Source organism: Acanthochromis polyacanthus, chromosome 12, assembly GCF_021347895.1.
Source record: "Acanthochromis polyacanthus isolate Apoly-LR-REF ecotype Palm Island chromosome 12, KAUST_Apoly_ChrSc, whole genome shotgun sequence".
Taxonomy (NCBI): domain Eukaryota; kingdom Metazoa; phylum Chordata; class Actinopteri; family Pomacentridae; genus Acanthochromis; species Acanthochromis polyacanthus.
The window spans coordinates 36,478,886-36,500,867 of NC_067124.1; the positions used below are offsets into that span (position 1 = coordinate 36,478,886).

The 21,982-nt window shown below is 40.1% G+C and overlaps 2 protein-coding genes across 3 annotated transcripts in view; both read left to right on the forward strand.

Annotated features, from left to right (window-relative positions):
- The window catches only part of fam171a1 (family with sequence similarity 171 member A1), a 37,033-nt gene that overhangs the window by 7,464 nt on the left and 7,587 nt on the right, over window positions 1–21,982 (forward strand). The window contains exons 2-7 of one of the 2 annotated variants that reach the window (XM_022195990.2): window positions 6,330–6,557; window positions 8,636–8,728; window positions 14,202–14,360; window positions 14,830–15,006; window positions 20,727–20,843; window positions 21,022–21,136. In XM_022195990.2, the coding sequence (XP_022051682.2) occupies window positions 6,330–6,557; window positions 8,636–8,728; window positions 14,202–14,360; window positions 14,830–15,006; window positions 20,727–20,843; window positions 21,022–21,136 (889 nt within the window). Of the gene's footprint in view, window positions 1–6,329; window positions 6,558–8,514; window positions 8,539–8,635; window positions 8,729–14,201; window positions 14,361–14,829; window positions 15,007–20,726; window positions 20,844–21,021; window positions 21,137–21,982 lie in introns of those variants that run through there. The other variant, XM_051956305.1, reaches the window with a different exon arrangement.
- Window positions 6,661–21,982, forward strand: part of LOC110952451 (acyl-CoA-binding protein homolog) — a 66,367-nt gene continuing 51,045 nt past the window's right edge. The window contains exon 1 of the mRNA XM_051956314.1: window positions 6,661–6,667. Within this exon, the coding sequence (XP_051812274.1) occupies window positions 6,662–6,667 (6 nt within the window). The 5' untranslated portion in view covers window position 6,661. The remainder of the gene's footprint in view (window positions 6,668–21,982) is intronic.

The window sequence follows — 21,982 nt, forward strand, 5'->3', positions numbered from 1 at the left end:
TGCTTTCTGACGGCTCATTTTTTTTTGCTGCACTATAAAGTTCTGCACCTCTATGGAAACAGAACAACATGAAGAAGGAGGGAAAACTCAGAAACGTCTTCTGTAAAGCCTGACAGTTATAATGGTGTAAATCATAGTTGAATTATTGTAAATACTTGAGGAAAAGATGGAGTTTACATATGAATATGTGTGTGTGTCCATAGTTGTTACCCATTTATGAAAAAAACTGTGGCTCTACACGCTTTCTTTAAGATGCTGAAGGGATCTTCTAATAACTTGCTCCTCCTTGAGCCACTTTTGAGCCGATTGCACTGATTTTTTTTTTCCCATCAATTGTATTTACCTCTCCCATTTGTTTCCATGCTTGTTTCCTCTCTGCTCTGTGTAAATACAGCTCACAATTCAGCCAAATATTCTCAGAATTTTTGTTCCGCTGCTGTTGGTCGCAGCTGAGTCATTCATGGCTTCTCTGTTGTGGCGAACATTTCAGGATCTGTGTAGTGCAAATGCTTTATTTGTGGTATATTTTTAAACAAGACGTGATTTTGAGGAAATATTTTGATTTCCAGCTAAGGCCTGACTAATTTTTCTCACATATAGCTCCTTCAAAGACTGTTTAAAGTTGAAATCTTCACCATTTTTTCTGTTTTTGCACTGTCTGGTGACTACCTACAAGTTTATGGGTTCATTTGGTTAATGTCATCTGAAATTGAGTGCTTTCTGTGGGGTTCTTTTGGTTTATTTTATCACTCACATGACTTTGAAGTGCAGTAACGTGTGATAAACGATCCATTCTAATGAGCAGCGAGTGTGGCTGCTGCTGCTTTTGCAAACCTTCCCCTGAACTTCATGAGATTCCCCCTCCTCTGCTTGGAAGAACACCAAACCACCTCACACACCCAGTGGAGTCCAGCCATACCATCCATTTCCAGTTTATCACACCTCGGCTTTGTGGTGCTCAGACGATTGGCCTCTCTGAAACTTAACTCAGGCTGGAGTGGAGGGAAAACATGCACTCGTTCTCTCTGACGTGTTTTCCCCTCTTGGGTTTATCTCTTTCTACTTGCCTCCAAACACTCTCAACCACCCCGCTGCTTTGGCTGCTGCTGCCGCGGATAATTGGTCCGATATCGTAGCGTTGGTCAGGCAGCACTCTTTGATGCCTTTACTGTCCATATGGTGCTCCATATACAAACACAGACAGTAAGTTAGAGAGTAAGAAGCAGTTCTGGAGGTTTAGCTGCAGAATCAGGGTAAGTACTGAAAGTCTAAAAATAGCCACATGTTGTAATGCTTCGGTAAAAGACCCCAGTATAGATTGGACTGACTTGTAGGACTTCATATTATAGGTGCAAAAAGGCATTATTCTGCATTGATATATCAATTTAATGATCAACAATATGATGCCATTGATTGAAAATCCCCAAAAATTGTCTGCATCTGCAGGTACGCCTTTATTTTGAAATTCCTATGGCACTTCCCTCCAATTTACATTTTTTTTCCCCAGTAAGCCACTCTGTGCAATGCTAATGCTAGCTAGCTAGTATTTTTTATCAGTCTCTTTACTCCACATCTCTTTTAAAACTTCACAAAAAATACACCGTAGTATAAATTATATCCCTGCTGCATGAAAGTACACTGTGTATACTTTGCTGTACTACAAACTTAAAAAGAAAAAGTATTTGATTTGGAATGCCGCCAGAGGGATGGACTATAGAGTTCGGGAATGTGATGTCACGTCGCAAAGCATCTTGGGATTTGTTGCGGGTTTACTGGCGGCTTCCTTAAAACCTGCACAGTTTTACATGTTTTTAGCGTGCAAACTTTCTGGCCATCAGCAACAATGGGGCGCAGATGTTGTGTGGTGGGTTGTGACAGTATAAGTCTCACCACTGGTCTGGGAGAAAATTGACCAACGGGCTAAAATATTTAGGTTTTCCCGCTTGGAAAAGACATCAGGGGAGCAACATCTCTGAAATGACAAAAAGACGCTGAATGGCTTTGATTGCTGGCATTAAACTAAAGTTAATCTCTTTCGGCAATATTCCCAAGAGGATGTTCGTTTGTTCCAGGCATTTCCATAAGGGGGAGTTGCCTTTTTATTCTTGTTTCTGCCTGTCAGTCGTGATATCCTTAGCCTACTATGCTAGCTAAACATCTATCAGTCCCTCTCGTTCGGTTGTCACTGGACCAGCTTTTGTGCTCGGTATGGATCTATCCCATCAATTAATCCTATTTTCTCCATATATCTTTGCTTCGCTTCGTTGTTCAGTTTTTCCGGGTAGATAATAGCGCATTTGCCTGTGTTTCGTTCCTTTTTTAAACGAAAACGATCTACTACACCAGATGATGCGGTTGTTTTCAGGCCACAAACGTGGCGGGCGCATCCCATCACCGTCATCGCGGTATGACGTCCATTCCAGGACTCTTTTTATTATGGACTATATTACTGTATTTGTTTTACATATATATTTTTTCTTTTATTTTTTCTAATAAGCCTGTTCTGTTATGTAATTTTCTGAGCTAAATCTGGCAGAAGAATGTCCTTTCTGATTCACGACGTTCGGTCTTGTCTTATAAATGGCAAATTAGCTGCAATGACATGGCATTAACATACACTACTGGGGTCACTAAGAAATGTCCTTATTTTTGAAAGAAAATGATTTTTTTTTTCTGAAGAAAACATTAAATGAATCATAAATCCAATCTAGACATTGTTAATGTGGTAAATGACTATTTTAGCTGGAAACAGCTGATTTTTAATGGAATATCTCCATAGGGGTACAGAGGAACATTTCCAGCAACCATCACTCCTGTGTTCTAATGCTACATTGTGTTAGCAAATGGTGCTGAAAGGCTCATTGAAGATTAGAAAACCCTTGTGCAGTTATGTTAGCACATGAATAGAAGTGTTAGTTCTCATGGAAAACATGAAATTGTCTGGAAGGCCCCAAACTTTTTAACGGTAGCTTCTAGCATTTGTTGAATATCTTCTTGCAGCAACAATACAAACCATACAACTTGGTTTAACAGTTTGTACACAACTTTTGACTATCAGATCGGTCCGTACTGTGTATTTGTTGGTTTTGAAGACATCCAGAGTCTTGGCTGATCTTCTTCTGAGCAGCAAGGAGACTCCCAGCTTGTTTAACAATGATGTCAGCTCGGTACTGATTTATTGGCCGAGGACTGGGAGGGGACTGTTGCATTTATGTGTGTGTGGAGTCTCCCAGGGGAGTTTTTTAAAGTGAGCACAGCTGGTACCCCGAGCCATAGATATGAAGAGCAGCATATCGGTGGGAGTGGGACCGGAAGTTAGGTCACGATCCCTCCAGCTCATACAGAAAAACCTGGGAGTTTATCTTGAGGAGGGGAAATCCAGCCTTGCTTCCAGTCCTCTGCTGTGTGAACGTAGTAAAGGGAAGGAAGGAATCTTCACACCGTAGCGTAATGATGTGTTGGTTTGAGATTAGCACGTAGCGCTGCCAGATCTAGCATCCAGAGGTGTCATTTGGTGCGGAGTTCTGGTTTTAAATGCACTCGGGCTGAACTCCTCGCTGGCTGGAGGATCCCTGAACCGAGGGGGAGGGGGATCAGTCTAGCCGGTGGTATGTCACGGTGGGTGGGGTTCCAAGGAAGAGTTATGACAAAATCCAGTATCGGTGAGCGTGGGGGAGGTTGGAGTGTTTTGGTAAAGGGGGAAAGACGGGGGAAAACCTTTCAGCTGTAATTGAAAGGTCGCCGCGGGTCAGCCGGTGATCAAACAGGGCCCACGTTGTCATGTGTGCAGAGGCAGAATCACAGCTTGCGGTTGAGAAATTATAGCGTTTTTCTACAGAGTTTGTTTTTATCCTCCCTCTGGCACATAAAAATGAAATTGGCTTTTTGTTTGTTTTTCAACTTGCGATATGCAGAAACTTGCAAAACTACTTCTGAGCTCCAAAAATCCTCCTGTGGGTTTGAAAGGCATGTTGTCTTTTAGAACCATCATGAAAAATACAGCATTTATCAGCCAGATACTGTAAAAAAAAAAAAACATCAGATTTTCAAGTCACGCTCTAGTTTTTTTCTATTTTTGTAAACTAGATAATAAAAATCACAACTTGTGCTTTTCTTTCGTAGAGTTTGTGAAATTAAACTTGTGTAGTACTGCACAATAGACATTTTTGAGTTCTGTTTCTAGCCATAAATGTATTCACAAAAAACAGTCCAGTTGGACAGTATTCTGCAAAAAACAAAAAGTTTTGCACTCATCTGCACAGTTGAGAAGCAGTGTTTAAACAGCCTGCGACAAACAACAACATGACAAAAATTCGGCGAATTTTCAGCTAAACTACAGAGAGCAAATGACAAAAAAAAAAGACTGAGATGAATGCAGCATGGCTCAAAAACGGTACACAGAAGAGCAAGTTGCATCTTTCTGGAGTCTATTATCTTTCTGTAATATGTCAAACCATCCTTTTACCAATTTTAGTAACACCTATATGCCTTTGGACACATGTTAAGTCCAAGTTTCTTCATTTCTTGTCAAAATAAATAATCAAAAGAAAGGAAATTTTTAATTTTTTTTGTCATTTGTGGCATTGTAACTGCACAACATCAATTTCTCACTTCCCTCTACTTGTAATCATGGTTGTCCTGTTTCCATAGAGTTGCAGGATTTTATATTGCAGTGAAAAATGAGACCACAGTGAGTGAAAACACTGAGAAGCTTCACAGCATTCAGAGGGTTAAAGTTCTGCGGGGTGGATGTCTATTAAATCCCATTTTCACTTTGCAGTTTTAGGCTGCCTCATTCAAAAGATACAACATAACGAAACCTTTGCATGGTTGACGGCTGATTTTTATTTATTTATTATTTCCTTTCTGTAAAGACTCTCTCAGTGTGAGTACATGACAGGTTTGCAAACCAAGCAGTCAGAACAAAAACACGATGCTGAATGCAATGGCATGCTAGCGTAAGCATATTTATATATAATCGACCTCTGCACGCCGGATGAGACCAGATTCTAAGACCAGCTTTTTAAAATAGAGTGTCTGATAATTATTGGTGCAGCAGTTATGCCCTTGATATTGAACAGAAACACCCAGCTTCTAAGGATTGTCAGGTAGTTAACCTTTATTTCACCTGGCTTAAATTTTAACTGATTCTTGTTGCAACAATCAGCAGCATTCAAACAAAAGCACCACCTGAGGTCAAGCTAAGTGGTCACCATCGATTGTGGTTTAACTCCAGTTCTGGACCTTTCTCCTCCTCCTTTTTCTCCTCTTTTTTTTCCTCCTCTGGGAGATTTTTTAATGCCTAAAATTTCCACCATTATGGCCTGAGCTTGTTTGTTGTTTTGTTGCATTTTGAAAAGCAGTGAAGCGGACCTTTGGGTGACTCAGCTTCGTGGAATGTACATCTGGCTGGTTATTATGTCTTAATTAACCCGTTAAAATGTCAGAAAGTAGTTCACAATGCCGACTGTATTTGTCATCATATTCAGATAGCTTTTTCTCGTCGTGCAGAACTTGAAGGTTTTCAGTTTGGAACAAAAATAGCCATTATTCATATTCGACACGGTGAAATCTAGTTTCTCTTTTCTCAGAAACTACATCAGCAATAACATTTGTGCATTGTTTTTGTGCATTGACCGACCACTTAATCATGCGATCATTTATGCTCTTTGCTCCTATATTTCCACGATTCAGCCAGCGTTTTATTTTTTTCTTGTGTCATTTATTTCCAAAAATGACTTAATTATCAGCCATATATTATTAATCGGACTGTTAATAAGGTTCTTTTTAGACAACATGGGCATTATCTTTTAGGTAGAAGTATGAACCTGTTCTTCTTTTTGTAAACAAATAAGTCTTAGCATGACTTCATGAACTCAATGTCACATTTGATTGTGTTTGAATGTATGTAAAGCAGCCACACAACAACCAATTCTGCTCAAAACTTGAAGTCAGACACTGGATTTATTATTGCAGAAGTTATTGTGTGGGTATCTTTAGACAGACAGTCTGTGTTGACACTTTTCCTCCATCAGAGAAGGTGTTTCTATGTGCAGTTGTTTTTCCCGTCAGCTCCAAGGCTTCTTTGAGAGAGGGAAGTGGTCCATTGTTTTAGAAGGGAAGCGCCGCTGGCTGCAGTCCAATCCCTTTGTGATTGGCTGGAATGTGGAAGCCAAGGTCCTGGCGCTGAAACTAAACCAGTTAGTGAGAGGACTGTATTTACGCTGGCTATGATTATAACACCACAGCGTCCGTATATATCCTCCTGTCACTTCGGTTCAGGCTTCATGCGCGACACGTTGCTCATTTAACTCTCTGTCGGTTCACAGAAGTTACGCTGAAGGTTCACCTGAGCGACGCCAGCACCCACCAGCCCCTGCTCGGAGCCGCCGTACAGCTCTTCGCCAACCACACGCCTGTAACCGTGGAAACCTCATCAGCTGATGGCAACACCTACCTGCGCTTCCCCTATCGCCTCGGGACGCCGCTGGTCGTCACCGCAACCAAGCAGGGATACGTGCCAAACTCAGTGCCCTGGACTCCCTCCAGACTACCTGGTAGGTGTGAGAGATTTGAACCCTCTGAAGAAAGTTTTTATTCACTGTTGGATCATTTTTCACTGCAGTATAAAGTCCTGCACCTCTATGGAAGCAACACAACCATGACTAGGAGAGAGAACTCTGTGCAGTATGATACAGTTGTAATGCAATAAATTAAAGTTAAATTACTTAATTTTAAAAGAAAATGGAATATTAATTAACTGTAGAAGATAAATTCAGTATAATCAATGAATTAAACAATTTATTTCAAGTTATAACACCAGATTTTTGAGTGTTATAGCTTCACAAATGTTAAAACTCTTGTTTATCTGTTTTACCCTCTGAACCTTAAGTAGTTCCTGAATGTTCTTTGCTCCTTTCACATTTTTACTCACTGGTAGAGCATTTTTTACTGCAATGTAAAGTCCTGCACCTCTATGGAAACGGCACGGCAATAACTAGAAGTATAGACAACTCACAAATGTGTTCAGTGAAATATAATAGTTATAATTGCCATAAATCATTAATTAGACCAAAAAAAAAACATTGATTTTCTTGTTTTGTTTCTCAAAAAAAATAAAAATTCAAACCTGGGTTTAACATGCACATTGTTTTCCAAATGCCCACATGTGTTAGCAACACTGTAACTCTACATACTATAGATATTTTAAATACTTATGTTTTTAATTTGTCATCCTACCTCCATAATTGCTGTTGTGTGCTCTGTAGACACACAGCCTGCAGTTCAACTGGTAAACTTTCTGAATTTTTATCATGTGTCTGTTGGTCACAAATCGCTCAGTCTTGGCTTGTGAGTCCAATGAAATTTCTCGACTATAAGCTTCAATTTGGCTAATTTTTCCCTATGAAACTGTAAGTTCCACACATTGAGTTTAGGAACTGTCAGGTGGTTGAAAATCAGCCAATTTTCTCTGTTTTTACAGTGTCAGGCTCTGATAAATAGTGTTTTAGCATTTATTTTACTGTTTACTCCAGTCATGTAACCTACTACTGCCACCTTCACTACTAAAACAGTTAATGGAAACAAGCATAGGTCACATTCTCTCTCATATTTTGGCATTTTTCGCCACAAAATCAATTGACAATTACATGGAAACATGGCTGCTTTAGTGGCTAATGACAGAACTGATAGCTATAATATATTGCACCTCAAATTACTTAAAGAATGTCATAATGTTGATGATATTTACAATCCAGAAAACACTCAAAATGTTCTAAATTATTGTTGTATTTGGAGCCTTTTATGCTTATTTCAGAAAGAGGTCAGCAGAGAGAGGACACACTGCTCATTAAGGGGGAGATGAGTAGTTTTAGTAGTAGTTCATTTTTACATTTTTATAGTTTCAGGCTCTGATAGATGGTATAATTTTTTGCTATTTAACCTGCTTTTTTAAGGTGCTGCTGGTGAGTTTTTCCGGTTTAGAGGATTAAAAACAAATACAAAAATTGTATTGTGAAGTAGCCACATTTTAAAGAAAGCTATTCCCCTAAAGTAAACAAATGTAGGTTGTTGGTTTAACGTTCGCTGCCAGTTTTCTGTTTGCTTATATGAAATAAGATTGTGTAGCTTTGTGCCAGGTGTGTGAGCTAATGAGTGGAGTGCTCCATTACTAATTTATGACAGTAGATGCCAAAAGCCAGCGAGGGGGCTGCTTAAGCTTCCCTTTCACTCACACACACACACTAGCACACAAAACACCTCCCGAGAGCCTGCAGTACAGTGTGTGTGTGTGTGTGTGTTGGGAGGTGAATGTGGGGGTTTATTATGAGCCAACGGAACGGCGGCCAATTGGATTATCACGCTTACCAGCCCTGAACAATGGAGGAGTGAAAAGAAAGAAGGAAGAGGAAAGGAGTGCAGCCTGCTGGGTCAGACTTCTGTCCTGCTCTGCTGCCGGGATGAAAGCAGGAGTATTAAAAATGTATAACGATGCTTTAATGACTGGTTATGTCTGATGGTGATCAGTTAAGTGGCCAGGTAGATTGCAGCCTGTTGTCTGAGCTGACAGTGAGTTTATTCTGTCAGTTAATGCGATGTGTGTGTGTCTGAGCTGTGTTGTTTGTTTGTCCTCTAGTGTTTTCCTCCATCAGCCTGGACCTGCTGCCAGAGAGAGCTGCGACTCTGATGGTGTATGAAGATGTCGTCGAGATTGTTTCAGGGTTACAAGGTAAACTTAGTGTATATGTCTGTCTGTGCAGCAACAGTTTCCATCAAAAAAGTTTTTTTTTTTCGTCAATACGCACCAGATTGCAAGAATTTGGCTGTCTGATAAGGAAGGTCTTGTGATATGATTAAAGTTTCAAAAATAATCTTTAAAATCGTCTGTAAATTAGAAATTATTCCATTTACATTTCCTCCTGAAAGGTGCTAATAACACACTTTGTGGTCTGATTGTTTTGCCGGCTACTTCAACCTTTTATTATCCCCCGCCTCCATGAAGTGGAAAAGGGGCATATACACACGTGGACAAAATTGTTGGTACCCCTCAGTTAAAGAAGGAAAAACCCACAATTCTCACTGAAATCACTTGAAACTCACAAAAGTAACAATAAATAAAAATTTATTGAAAATTAAATAATCAAAAACAGTCATTACTTTTGAATTGTTGATTAACATAATTATTTAAAAAAACAAACTAATGAAACAGGCCTGGACAAAAATGATGGTACCTCTATAAAAGATTGAAAACTATTTGACCAGAGTGACATGATTAACTCAGGTGTGTCATTTAATTGACATCACAGGTGTTTCCAAACTCATAATCAGTCAGTCTGCCTATTTAAAGGGAGACAAGTAGTCACCCTGCTGTTTGGTGAAAAGGTGTGTACCACACTGAACATGGACAACAGAAAGCGAAGGAGAGAATTGTCCCAGGACATCCGAAAAAAAATGATAGACAAACATCTTAAAGGTAAAGGCTTTAAGACCATCTCTAAACAGCTTGAAGTTCCTGTGACAACAGTGGCTCATATTATTCAGAAGTTCAAGACCCACGGGACAGTAGCCAACCTCCCTGGACGAGGCCGCAAGAGGAAAATTGATGACAAATTGAAGAGACGGATCGTTCGAATTGTATCCAAAGAGCCCAGAGCAACCTCCAAAGAAATTAAAGGTGAACTCCAAGGCCAAGGTACATCAGTGTCAGATCGCACCATCCGTCATTGTTTGAGCCAAAGTGGACTTCATGGGAGACGACCAAGGAGGACACCACTGCTGAAAAAAACTCATAAAAAAGCCAGACTGGAATTTGCAAAAATGCATGTTGACAAGCCACAAAGCTTCTGGGAGAATGTCCTTTGGACAGATGAGACCAAACTGGAGCTTTTTGGTAAGGCACATCAACTCTATGTTCATAGACTCAAAAACCAAGCATACGAAGAAAAGAACACTGTCCCTACGGTGAAACATGGAGGAGGCTCAGTAATGTTTTGGGGCTGCTTTGCTGCATCTGGCACAGGGTGTCTTGAAAGTGTGCAAGGTACGATGAAATCTGAAGACTATCAAGGCATTCTGGAGAGAAATGTGCTGCCTAGTGTCAGAAAGCTTGGTCTCAGTCGCAGGTCATGGGTCTTCCAACAGGACAACGATCCAAAACACACAGCCAAAAACACCCAAGAATGGCTGAGAGAAAAGCGTTGGACTATTCTAAAGTGGCCTTCTATGAGCCCAGATCTGAATCCCATTGAACATATGTGGAAGGAGCTGAAACATGCCATTTGGAGAAGACACCCATCAAACCTGAGACAACTGGAGCTGTTTGCTCATGAGGAGTGGGCCAAAATACCTGTTGACAGCTGCAGAATGCTCATTGACAAATACAGAAATCGTTTAATTGCAGTGATTGCCTCAAAAGGTTGTGCAACAAAATATTAAGTTATGGGTACCATCATTTTTGTCCAGCCCTATTTCATTAGTTTGTTTTTTTAAATAATTATGTTAATCAACAATTCAAAAGTGATGGCTGATTTTGATTATTTAATTTTCAATAAATTTTTATTTATTGTTACTTTTGTGAGTTTCAAGTGATTTCAGTGAGAATTGTGGGTTTTTCCTTCTTTAACTGAGGGGTACCAACAATTTTGTCCACGTGTGTAGGTTTGGCCTCCGTCCGTCCGTCCGTGCGTCCGAGATGAAGGGGACAGCTTTTCTCTGAAACTGTTACAGCTGGGATTACGAAATTTAGTGTGTAGCTTCACACCATGGACACCTTGATCAAGTTCGAAAATGAGACCTGTGTGATAATATTTAACAGAGTTATGGCCCTTTATCACTATTTTGGATATAGAGTCATAGACCTCACATGTGGCGGGGGATATTGATGACCATGTCGTCTTGTTTCTTTAATTATTTACTTAACAAAAGTTGAAAAATGCCTGGATTATACAGTGTTTTTCAAAGTGTACACAGGTGTTGCCAATATTGGAGCAGAGTAGTGGCTCCAAATACTAAAAAAAATGCAATTGTTCACATCTCTGGGAAGTCAGTGTTTTTCACACAAATCCTGTTTCCCCATGCTGGAAGTGTCTTCCAACAACTTGCTCCTCTGTTTACTGTTTTTGATTTCTAAGAAATTTTCATTTAAAAAAATATATATTTTCCTGTCAGTAAGCACCAAATCGCAAGAGTTTGGCTCTCAGGTGGGGAAAGTATTGTGATGTGATGTAATTTTCAAACATATTCCATAAAATACACTAATATTTCCTCTTGAAAGGTGCTAATAATACACTTTGTGGTTTGATTGTTTTGCCAGCTGCTTCAACCTTTAATTTCTTTCATTATTTATTTCACAAAAATGTAAAAAAATACCTCAATTCTAGTGTTTCTCAAAGTGTACACAGGTGTTACCAATGTTGGAGCAAATAGTGGCTCCAAATACTATGACAATGCAATTATTTACATCCGTGTTTTTTGTTTTTTTTACACTAGTCTGCTGTTTCACCATGCTGGATGTGTCCTCCAACAACTTGCTCCTTTGTTTATTTCCTTGCTCCTTTATTTTCCCCTCGGTCTCTTTAATTCGTCTCCATTCTCGTCTCCTCTCTGCTCCTTGTAATCGCTCTGGAATTCATCTGAATATTTAGTGAATTTTTGTCCGCTGTCTGTTGATCGCAGCTGAGTCAGTTATGGCTTCACAGTTGCACCCACAAGCACAGAATTGATTAAATATGGTGACTTTAAGCTTTAATTTGGTTAATTTTCCTAATGGAACTGCACATCACACATTATTGGTTCAGAGACGTTTGGAGAGTTAAACATCTAATCATTGTCGCTGTTGTAAATGTTGTCATTTTTGCAACATTTATTTATCTATTTTTAAAGAAAACTTCTTTTACAAACCAGCTGGTGGGCTTTAAGGTTCAGAAAGTTGAGGCAAATTCTACTCAGGTGGTCAAACAATCAAAATATGAGGACGATCTTCTGATGTCCCAAACCAAATACTGTCAGATATTAAGCCAGCACGCACAAAGTCCTTAAAATGCTCCGACAAATAGAAAACATTTACGCTGCCATGGCAACCGGGCATCTCTGGAGGCAGATCATGTGCTGCAATGAAAAGCTCCAAATGGACCTTGTGGTCAGATTGTTTTTCTGACTGTGGCAAGATCAAGATTGAACTTTGAATCTAGATTTTCACCCAGATTTTGTTTCCCTGCACCATTTTTTTTTTTGAGATCTGAGTCCATGTGGCTCTCTTTAAACTCCATGTGCACTTCAGTTAGAAAGTGAAGATATGAAATGGAAAAAACTCCCATGTTACATGCTAATTATGAACTAGAACTGCAAAGACGTTGATTGCTCTTTGCAGTTCTAGTTCGGAATTAGCAAGTTATCAATCGGTTCAACTATTTTGATTGTTAATTAATCAGTCTAAGTAACTTCTGAGGGGAAAAAATGCCTAAATTCTCTGATGGCAGCTTCTTCAATGTGAGTATTTATGGTTTCTTTCCGTTTTTGTGACACAAAGCTGAATATCTTGAGGTTGTGGACAAAACAATGCTTCTTGATTTGCATTTTTCACCATTTTCTAGACCAAACAGTTAGCTGATTAATTGATGAAGGCATAAACAATGAAAACAATCTTTAGTTGGAGCCCTATATGTACACTTCAGCTTTATTATTTGTTCTTTGAAGGGCGATTTGTTATGCAGCAGTTACCCAAGCGTTCACAATAAACAAACAATAAAAAGACAATAAAAAGCACACAAATCATATAGTCAACAGGGGCATCTCTAAATATTTATATGTAAGAAAAAGCTAATTTAACTGGACTGTTTTTGCTGAAAATTGCATTTAAGTCTGATTTTTGACGACGCATTTGCACGCTTGAATTCACAATATGAGATTTTTATCCATTTTGGAATAAATTAGCATATTGTTTTTAATAAAAATGAAAAATACTGCACCTTACATCAAATAACCTGTTGTCTAATAAGATCTAATGGACGAGATAAGTAAAAAATCAGCTGTCTTCTATACACACGTTACAAATGAGCGTGTCTTTGTTGGCCGGCCTCTTTGTTAAAGTGTAATTACATTAGATAAGCTTTTCCCACTCGGGCAGATCAATTTAGCGTCTTTGTCTGCCAGCTCTTTTGTGTTTCTGCGACCGACAAGGGAGTAATTTAACGTGTCAGCTGCGTTGTCCGACGACAACAAAAAAACTTCCCGCATAAATACATTCAGGCGCCATTAACGTGTAAACCTCCCGAGTGCATTCTGCGAACAGCACGCGCCTCCGACCGACACACTCCGTTTGCCGCGATGTTGTGAACTCGGTCCGCCCGGGGGGAGCGATAAACCTTGGCGTGTGGCGCAAGGAAGGATAATAAAAGAGGGGCGACGATGAACAGGAGGAGGAGGATACAGTATGTGCTGGGAAAGTGGGGTTGTGGGTGGAGCAGCCAAAGAGAAAAAAAAAAAAGGGGAGAACAGGGGGGATGGGAAGAGCAGTGTCCAACAGAAGGGAGGCGAGGGGAAGAAGTGGAGGGAAGGGAGGGCACAGAGAGCAGAAACAGGGTCATTTCCTTTCACGGAAACCACCGCAGAAGGGAAACGACACCTGAATTTCTAGGACGAGCTGCAGAGTCGCAGTGCAGGCTCAGAGAAAATGTGCAGCAGAAACACTCTGGTTTACAGCTGCAAGCGTGTCTCACTGCTCAGGAATGTGAACTCAGCTCTGTCGGACCACAATGACATCACCTTGCTGACTCCAGCAACATGCAGGAGGGTTTTTTTTTTAAGTTTATTGCATTTAATGTGTAATTTGTTAATGGCAAGCAGAGGCTGGATGATGGGGAATGAATAGGAACGTACAGCAAAGTATCAGAAAGAAGCGTCACGTTCGTCTCTGCCGAATCGATCCAAAGTTGTCTCCATTAGGCCTGATTTGATGCTGGATTTATATAGAGGCATTAGATGGAGACAAGGAACACGAGATTGGCTTGTAAAACATGCTAAAACAAGCATCAGCACGCGAGATGCACCGTTAAAGTCCAGTGACGTCCAGGTTTCTACAGATTTCTAAAGTCTAGTCTTATCTTCGTTTGCATCCAGCTGCTGTAATGTGTTCATTCCCCCACTGAAGGATCAGTTTGGTTTATTTTAGCTCATGGTTTTTGACTTCTGCTTCTCTCTCAAAGGTCTAAGAAACCAGCCCAGCGTTCATTTCCTGCGCCAAGCCCTCAGCCTCCCTTCCAACACGTCCTACGCCAACCTGACCGCTCTGCTCACCGTGGCCACCTCCCCGTCACACATCCAGCACTTTCCACACCTGCAGGTTCTGGGCGGCAACGGCACAGGTGAGGCGCAAAAGAAATAAGCTGGAGGAGAGTGGGTGAGGGATGAAAAGCTGCTGAGAAGGGGGGCGGGGAGCAAAGAGAGGCCTCACTATCTGCCCTCCTGAAACACAATAACCCCTGTGTGTGCGAGCCCAGAGGCCGAATCTTACCCACGTCTTGATGTGTGCGTCGTCCAATTTTTTGTGCGTGAATTCCCGTCCACCTCCTCCCTGCAGGCAGCGGCGTTCGTGCTTTGTGACATTTTCCAACCTCGCAGTCCTTTCACCCTCCACCCCGTTTCCTTCTTTTCCTGCCTTCGCTTTGTTTTCTTTCCTGCCTCTGCCCTGACAACTCTCCTTTATCTGAGCTGTTTTATGTTCCCCTCCCGCCGTCTGCTGCTTTCTCTGCGCCCCCTCCTGTGCACCTTGCTCCCTTTTTGCTTTTTCGCTGCATTTTTTCGCTCCTGTTAATCGCTCTGCTGCTCTCACAGGCTCCGAGAAGAAGTTCGAGTTGACTCCTGTGGCGGCCATTTCTGTTCACCTACTGGCCAGCGACGGCGTGGAGCTGCAGGTGAACGATCCAATCACCGTTTCTGTTCCTCTGCCGCCCGACAGCGGCCTGAAGGAGAATGATCACATCCCTGCTTGGAGATTTGACCCCCGTATGGGTATGTACACCTTCAGACTGGGAGCTCTTGTAGGTTTATGTGTTAACTCTGGTGCAGAAATAACTCGGTGATATATTTACTTCAGTGCAAATGATTTCCAAAGGGGCATTAACACAAACCACACGGCTCACAGTTTGTATCCGAGCGGTGAATGGAATTATTCATGAGGTCGTAAAAATGACCAGCACACGGCTCCACATTAATCTGCAAATCAAAGCGCTGCGACACATCACAAGTTTAGACCGTGGATGCATAATCTCCCCTGGGCTCAGTTAAATCTTACACTGACCTAAACAATAGCAAAGAGCTCTGTGGTGTTTGTGGCTCGTACAGCAGAGCCTCTGTTGTCAAATGTCTCGAACCGTGACACACCCAGTTTCCTCTGAAGACGGTCTTCACTGGAAGACGGTGATTAGCTCATCAGTTGACTCAGACATGTCTGCACTGCAAAGCATCCCTCAGCATGTACATTAGTCTCTCATTTGCAGACATACAGTGTCTCTGCATTGTGTTTGTTCTCTGCCAATTGCAGGAAAAGGTCTTTATGATCTATTAAAATTCTTCTGGTGAAGTTAAATGCTTTCCGTTGGTTGAATCAGCTTTCAAACATACTTTTGTAGTTTGGTCTGGAGATCAAACAGGTGATAGATTGCATTTTTTAACCCTGCAGATACCCTGATAGTACAGTTTACCTTGACAAAACATGAAGAATTACATGTTGACACATGTATAAATGCTGCTAAGTCAGCTGCAGCTTTGTTTATTCTGAGTTAAGCTGTCACTTTGTTGCTCTGAAACAGAATAATCAGTGGGAAATTTGATTCCTAGTGTAGTTTATTGTTATAAATTGCTTCACCCTAACTTTCTAAACATCAAAATCTCCCAGCAGGGTTTACCGGTTTGTCTTCTTTTAAAAAAAATCACCAAAATTTAACCGTTTACCAGAGCGAGAAACTGTCAAAACAGAATGAAGTGTTAAATTTTAAACTTCCTCCTTGAACTAACCTTGTATGACATACAGTTTCATTTGAAAAATCTGCAAAAATTGAAACTTTAAATCACATTTTTCTTTAAAAGGATTTTATTCCGTAAGTCTTGTTTAACCTTTCCATTGTCTTCATTTACAGGCACCAAAAAAAATATTGTTTTCTTGTCTGAAAAAAATCCAAAAATTCAGCAAAAAAATTCCCCAAATTTCTGAAAAATTTGCAAAACCTTCAGGAAGAAAATTCCAATAATTCCTTAAAAGTTTCCCTTAAAAGTTTTATTTTAAAAAACGTTCCCCAAATTTGGCAAGAAAATTCTTGTAAATATTCTCAAAAAATGTGTAAAAACCTTCCAAAAAAAATCCTAAAAACATCTAAAGTGATTAAATATATATCAGTAAAACTTCTAATATTTTCTTTAAGAACATTCACAAAAAATTCAACCAAAATCAAGTGAAATTCGCTGGATTTTGGTTAATTTTTTTGTGAATGTCTGTAAAAAACATTTTTTTAGCATTTTTTTTTTCCACCAAAAAATGTTCAAAAATTTCCCAAAAATGTTGAAAATGTGGACATAAGAAGTTTCACTGTGAAAATATATTTTTTCCACATTTTCAAACTTTAAAAGGTGTCAATTTGACCCGCAGGACGACACGAGGGTTAAAAACTTGCCAAAAATACAGCATTTGCACATTCTGTAAAAAACACAAAAATTCTGCATTTGTCGATGCAACTGTGAAGCCATCGGGGACTCGACTTTAATAATCGGTCACTTTACAAAAATTCAGAGACAAAAAGCAGAAAGAGTTCTTAGATTTTCAGCTTTTTGATGGTGCTTAAACCAGATCTAAGTTTAAAATCGTGATATTTCAGCCGAATCATTTTATTCTACACCGTTCCTTCAAAAATACAGCATTTACTTGTTCTGTAAAAAACAAAAAATTCTGCACTCCTCTGCACAACCGCGAAGCCATGACTGACTCAGCTGTGACCAACAGTCACTTGAGGAATATTCTGAAAGTTTTTATTTGAAATGCAGGCTGCGTTTATACAGAGCAGAGAGGAAACGAGAGATTGGGAGCAAAATAAAACATGCTTGATCAAGAAAATCAGTGCAGCATGGCTAGAAAATGGTACACAGAGGAGCAAGTTTTTTTCAAAGATATGTTTCTAGAACTGATTTGCAAAGTAGTGTGAGAACTGCTGAGTTTGTAGACGCTGCAAAAATATAAATAGTTTGAGTCCTCTCTGCTTCTATTCTGTTTCCATAGAGGTGCAGGACTTTACATTGCAGTGAAAAATGAGCCTGCAGTGAGCTAAAAATGTGCTCGGAGTGCCACGGGTCGGAGGGTTAAGATCGGAGGAAACTAAAAAGAGAAAGGGGGGATATTCAAAGAGGAAAAACAAATACACAAGAGATGCTGAGATGGAAAAACACTTCACAAGCGGAGGAAACGAGCGGGACAAACAGGGGGAGTGGAAGGACAGATAAGGAGGAAAGACACAAGGAACAGAGGCGAAGAGAAACGAGAGAAGCCGTGTGACTCAGCAAACACTGTGCCCATCCCTGCCCGGATTCACCCTGTCTGAGCCGTTCCCACTGGGGAGTCCTCTCTGTGTGGCTGACCTGTTTGATACCGACATTTAATGACTCCGTTCCCACGCTCGCGTACAATGCAGCAGACTCCTTCAGACGCAGTGCAAACATTTCTAATGTCAACACGGCCCCGTATGTCGCTTCTGCTTCTCGCCCATTCATGCAAAGTCAACACAAGCGGCCGCAGATCGTGGTCGCCTCATATCTGGGAGATATTTGCATCATGTCAGGATGAAGGCGCGTCTGTTTATGGCACGCACAACAGGTGAATCTGATCTGTTTGCGTATGACATCATTTCTTTCCGTGCTTGCCCGGCAGCCAACAATGCATGAGAAGATGACGGTTATTCAAGAGGAACTGGTTCGTCTTCCATGTGCGCACTTTATTCAACAGAGCGTCTTTGTGAGGCACCAGATGGATATCAAAGTTGTTTTTTTTTTTGTTGATTAGGCTCAGTTTAACACGTGCATAACCACACAGACACACACACACTTAGCTGCTCAACTCAATCAGGAGTTTCTGTTGTTACTTATTTGGCGCGTTGCTAAGGAACATGAGATGTAGCCTGGAGAGGGGTCCGGGGACAGCTTCTGTTGTGGAAATACTCGCTGCAGCAGACTGTGTAGAGGCTACAAGTGTGTGTGTGTTCTTTCAGCCTCAATCAAAGCCCTTTTTATAGCCGCTGCATGTTGATACTTTGGGCATTTTAAAGCCGAGCACAGAAGATCTTTAAACCACCACAAGAGCCAACGTGGACCACATTTTTAGGCTCCGTTCGCTCAAAACGGTGTCATTGTCAACCCCCTGAATCCCTGTGAAGCGGTTTCTGTCGGTTTTTGTGGCTCCTGTCACATTTTTCCTCACCGTGTGCTCGTTTTTCACGACAAAATAAAGTCCTGCACCTCTATGGAAGCAGAACAACCATGGCTAGAAGTACAGAGAATGTACAAATACAATGCTATACATCATTTTAAAAGAGAAAAAGCTGAATTTCTTTGATTATTTATTCTGTAAAAATTTAAAAATCCTGGACTCAACATCCTTTCCAAGTGAAAAATAATAAGATGTGATGGAACCTTGTTAATCCAGAAGGTGGATTTATGTCCCAGATGTTGCTCTAAAAAGGTTGTGTCTCTATAAATCATACATAGTTAACTATTTACATTTTTACAACCTGTTCAAACTCAGCATTTCTTAACTTTACTCTGCACATCTACTGTAGAACGATGTTTCTGCATCATCTTGTACTGTTTTTGAGCCATGCTGCATTTATTTTCCATACTTATCTCATCTCTCTTATGTCCAAAACTCTCTGATTTTTTGCCACCGGACTGTTGGTTGCAGCTGAGTCAGTCATGGGTTTACTATTCCACAGAGGAGTGCAGAATTTTTTAATTTTTACAGAATCCTTTTAGTGCAAACGCCTTATTTTTAGTGATTTGGATGACATGTCCTGATGTTAAACTTACATTTGGTTAATTTTCTAGATCAAGGACCTTCGGAAAGTACAAAATCAAACAGTTCTTTCTATTTTTATGATTTCTTTTTATGACAAATGGTGTAATGTAAACATAACCCGCCTTTCACACCTTCTAGCAGGCTTTGCGGTTGGGAGATTTAATATCGATGCAGATTTGCGACCGCCTGATGTTGTGCAACTTTGTATAAACACAGAAACAAAGTGGGTCTCACCATGTTCGCCCTGAGGCCCAGAGGATTGGAAGTTTAAAAGCACAGCCGAGTGTTTCCTCTTGGAGCAGATTTAACTGTGTGCCAATCAATCAGGGCCTTTGGCTTTGTAGTGGTTTTAAGGACTGGCAGTGCTGGAGCTGCTATTGTGTTCAGCGTTTCCTTCTCCCACTGTTGTTTGCATGCTGCCTCCCTGTGGCTGACATGGGTACTACCAAAACACTCAATTTCTAATGGATGAATGGTATTGAAGACACAAATAACGTAGGAATTAAATTTGGTGTCTTATTAAAAAGCCCAATTTTGAGTAATTTTGGACATATTTAAAGTAAATTAGAGTCATATCAGATAGTTTTCATTGTCATTTTTAACAAAATTGAGTAATTTTGGAGAATTCTTCAGTAGTTTGAAACAAATTTGAGTTGTTTTAGACTTTTTTTTGGCCATTTAGTCATATTTTATTCTTAATTTACATTAATACTCATACTAATAATTTATATATAATAATAATAATAGTAATATAGCATAATACAGGTGGTTTGAATTAGTCAAAAATATTCTCTTTAACCTTTGTGTTGTCCTGCGGTTCAAAATGTTCCCGTTTTAAAGTTTGAAAATGTAGAAATATATATATATTTTTACAGTGAAATGTTCGGGAAATTTTTGAAAATATTTTGGTGGAAAAAATAAATGTTAAAAAAAAGTTTCTTTAAGAACATTCAGAAAAAAATCAACCAAAATCCAGCAAATTTCGCTGGATTTTGGTTGATTTTTTTCTGAATGTTCTTAAAGAAAATGTTAGAGCTTTTATTGATATATATGGAATCACTTTAATTTTTTGGAAGATTTTTACTCATTTTTTGAAAATACTTACAATTTTTTATTTTTTCTTGCCAAATTTGGGGGATATTTTTTTTTAAATAAAACCTTTAAGGGAAACTTTTAAGGAATTTTCTTCCTGAAGATTTTGCAAATTTTATAAATTTGTGGAATTTTTTGCTGAATTTTTAAAAATATTTTCAAACAAAGAAGCAATATTTTTTGGTGGTGTAAATGAAGACAACAGGGGGGTTAACAAGATAAATATTTACAAAGATCAGCTTAAATTTGTCCGTTTTTTTGAGACAAAACTGAAAGTCTGAACACTAAATGGAGTCATTTTGGCTGTTGTGTTCAAAACATGCTCTTCAAACCTGCTGGTAATGTTTAGGCATCAGAGCGTTAAATTACTTTCAATAAAATCTACAAATTGTTTGACCTTGAACTGAAGTAATTTCCTCCTGACAGCCATTTTAATGCTGTTAAGTGAGTTTCTGAGTTAAACGGAGTCAGGTGGGAGGTTGCTGCAGGACGTGCATTCGCCACTTTGCCGCTGATTTATTCACTGCGAAGGTGACGGTTGTCCAAACACGGAATAATTGCGGTTAAATGTGATTTGTGTGTGCAGGCGCCTGGATAAAGAGCAGTTGGGCTCATGTGCAGAGGGACGGAAACCAGCTCAGTCTGACCTACATTGCTCCTCAGCTGGGATACTGGGTGGCCGCCATGTCGCCTCTACACTCAGGTGAGAATCTGACGCAAAAACTGTATTTGCTTTGCAGAAAACGGCACACATTTTAGAGTTGTGGTCACCTCCTGTTTGTCCGGCACAAAGCTGCAGAATAACGATTTAATCCCAACAAACACCGCAAGAGTTCTGCCAACAAGCTCATGTGTCAGTGAAGTTTTTGTTTCTCTTTCAGGTCCAGTGGTTGCGAAGGACATCAGCACATACCACACTGTGTTTTTGTTGGCTATACTGGGAGGAATGGCTCTCATCCTGCTCTGCCTGCTCTGCCTCCTGTTGTACTACTGCAGGTGTGTCCAGATATTTCCACAGCAAACGTCTGGGATACAGGGGAAAACAGGCAGTGCAATATTTGAGTTCTTCTGCAATTATAAATGTAAAAAATAATCTTGGTTTATTTTAGAAATTGATCTTTTCCGCTGTAACACTGTAAATTTCCCCACTATGGGATTAATAATATTGTGTCTTGAAAGAAATAATCACTCTAGAATTAAAAAGGCTGATTTTGTTGGGGAAAACAAAAACTAAACTTAAAAGCTGAAAAAAAGGCTGCTGCTGACAGAGAAAGGCTACACGAGATGGATACAGACATTACAATATTTCTTTTATCTGGGACATTTAAAGAAAATGTAGTCCTTTTAAAAAGAACTAACCGTTGTAGAATGATTGTAGTGATTTTGAAAAAAGGCTAGCTGGAAGCTAGACCCAGGTCTGAAGACACAAGGGTCTAGGAACGCTCGACAGGGAGGGAGGCGGGCTAAAAGGTTGTCTATCAAATCACTCTGCAGCAATTGGGTAGGTATACAACCAATCAGCGCAACGAATAGGCTCCGAGAGCGCCGGAAATAAGAGGATGCGGGCGTTTGGTGAAGCCTTATTTATTCAGTCAATGGGTGAAGCTCAAGTATATTACAGACATGTTAACAGAAAGATTACTCAGAGTCGGTGCTAATGGAGCTCAACCACTGTTGTTGTTTTTGTTGTCCACCCTGGCAGAGAATTAAATTCGTTGTCGTGGGTTGTCTAGCGCGGCTAGGCTAGTTGTTTCCGGTTGTTTCTGTCAGAATCGTTGCGCCTCTGTCGTCACTTAGTTACGCACGCCTTCTGACTCTACACTTCATGGTGATTCGTCGGCC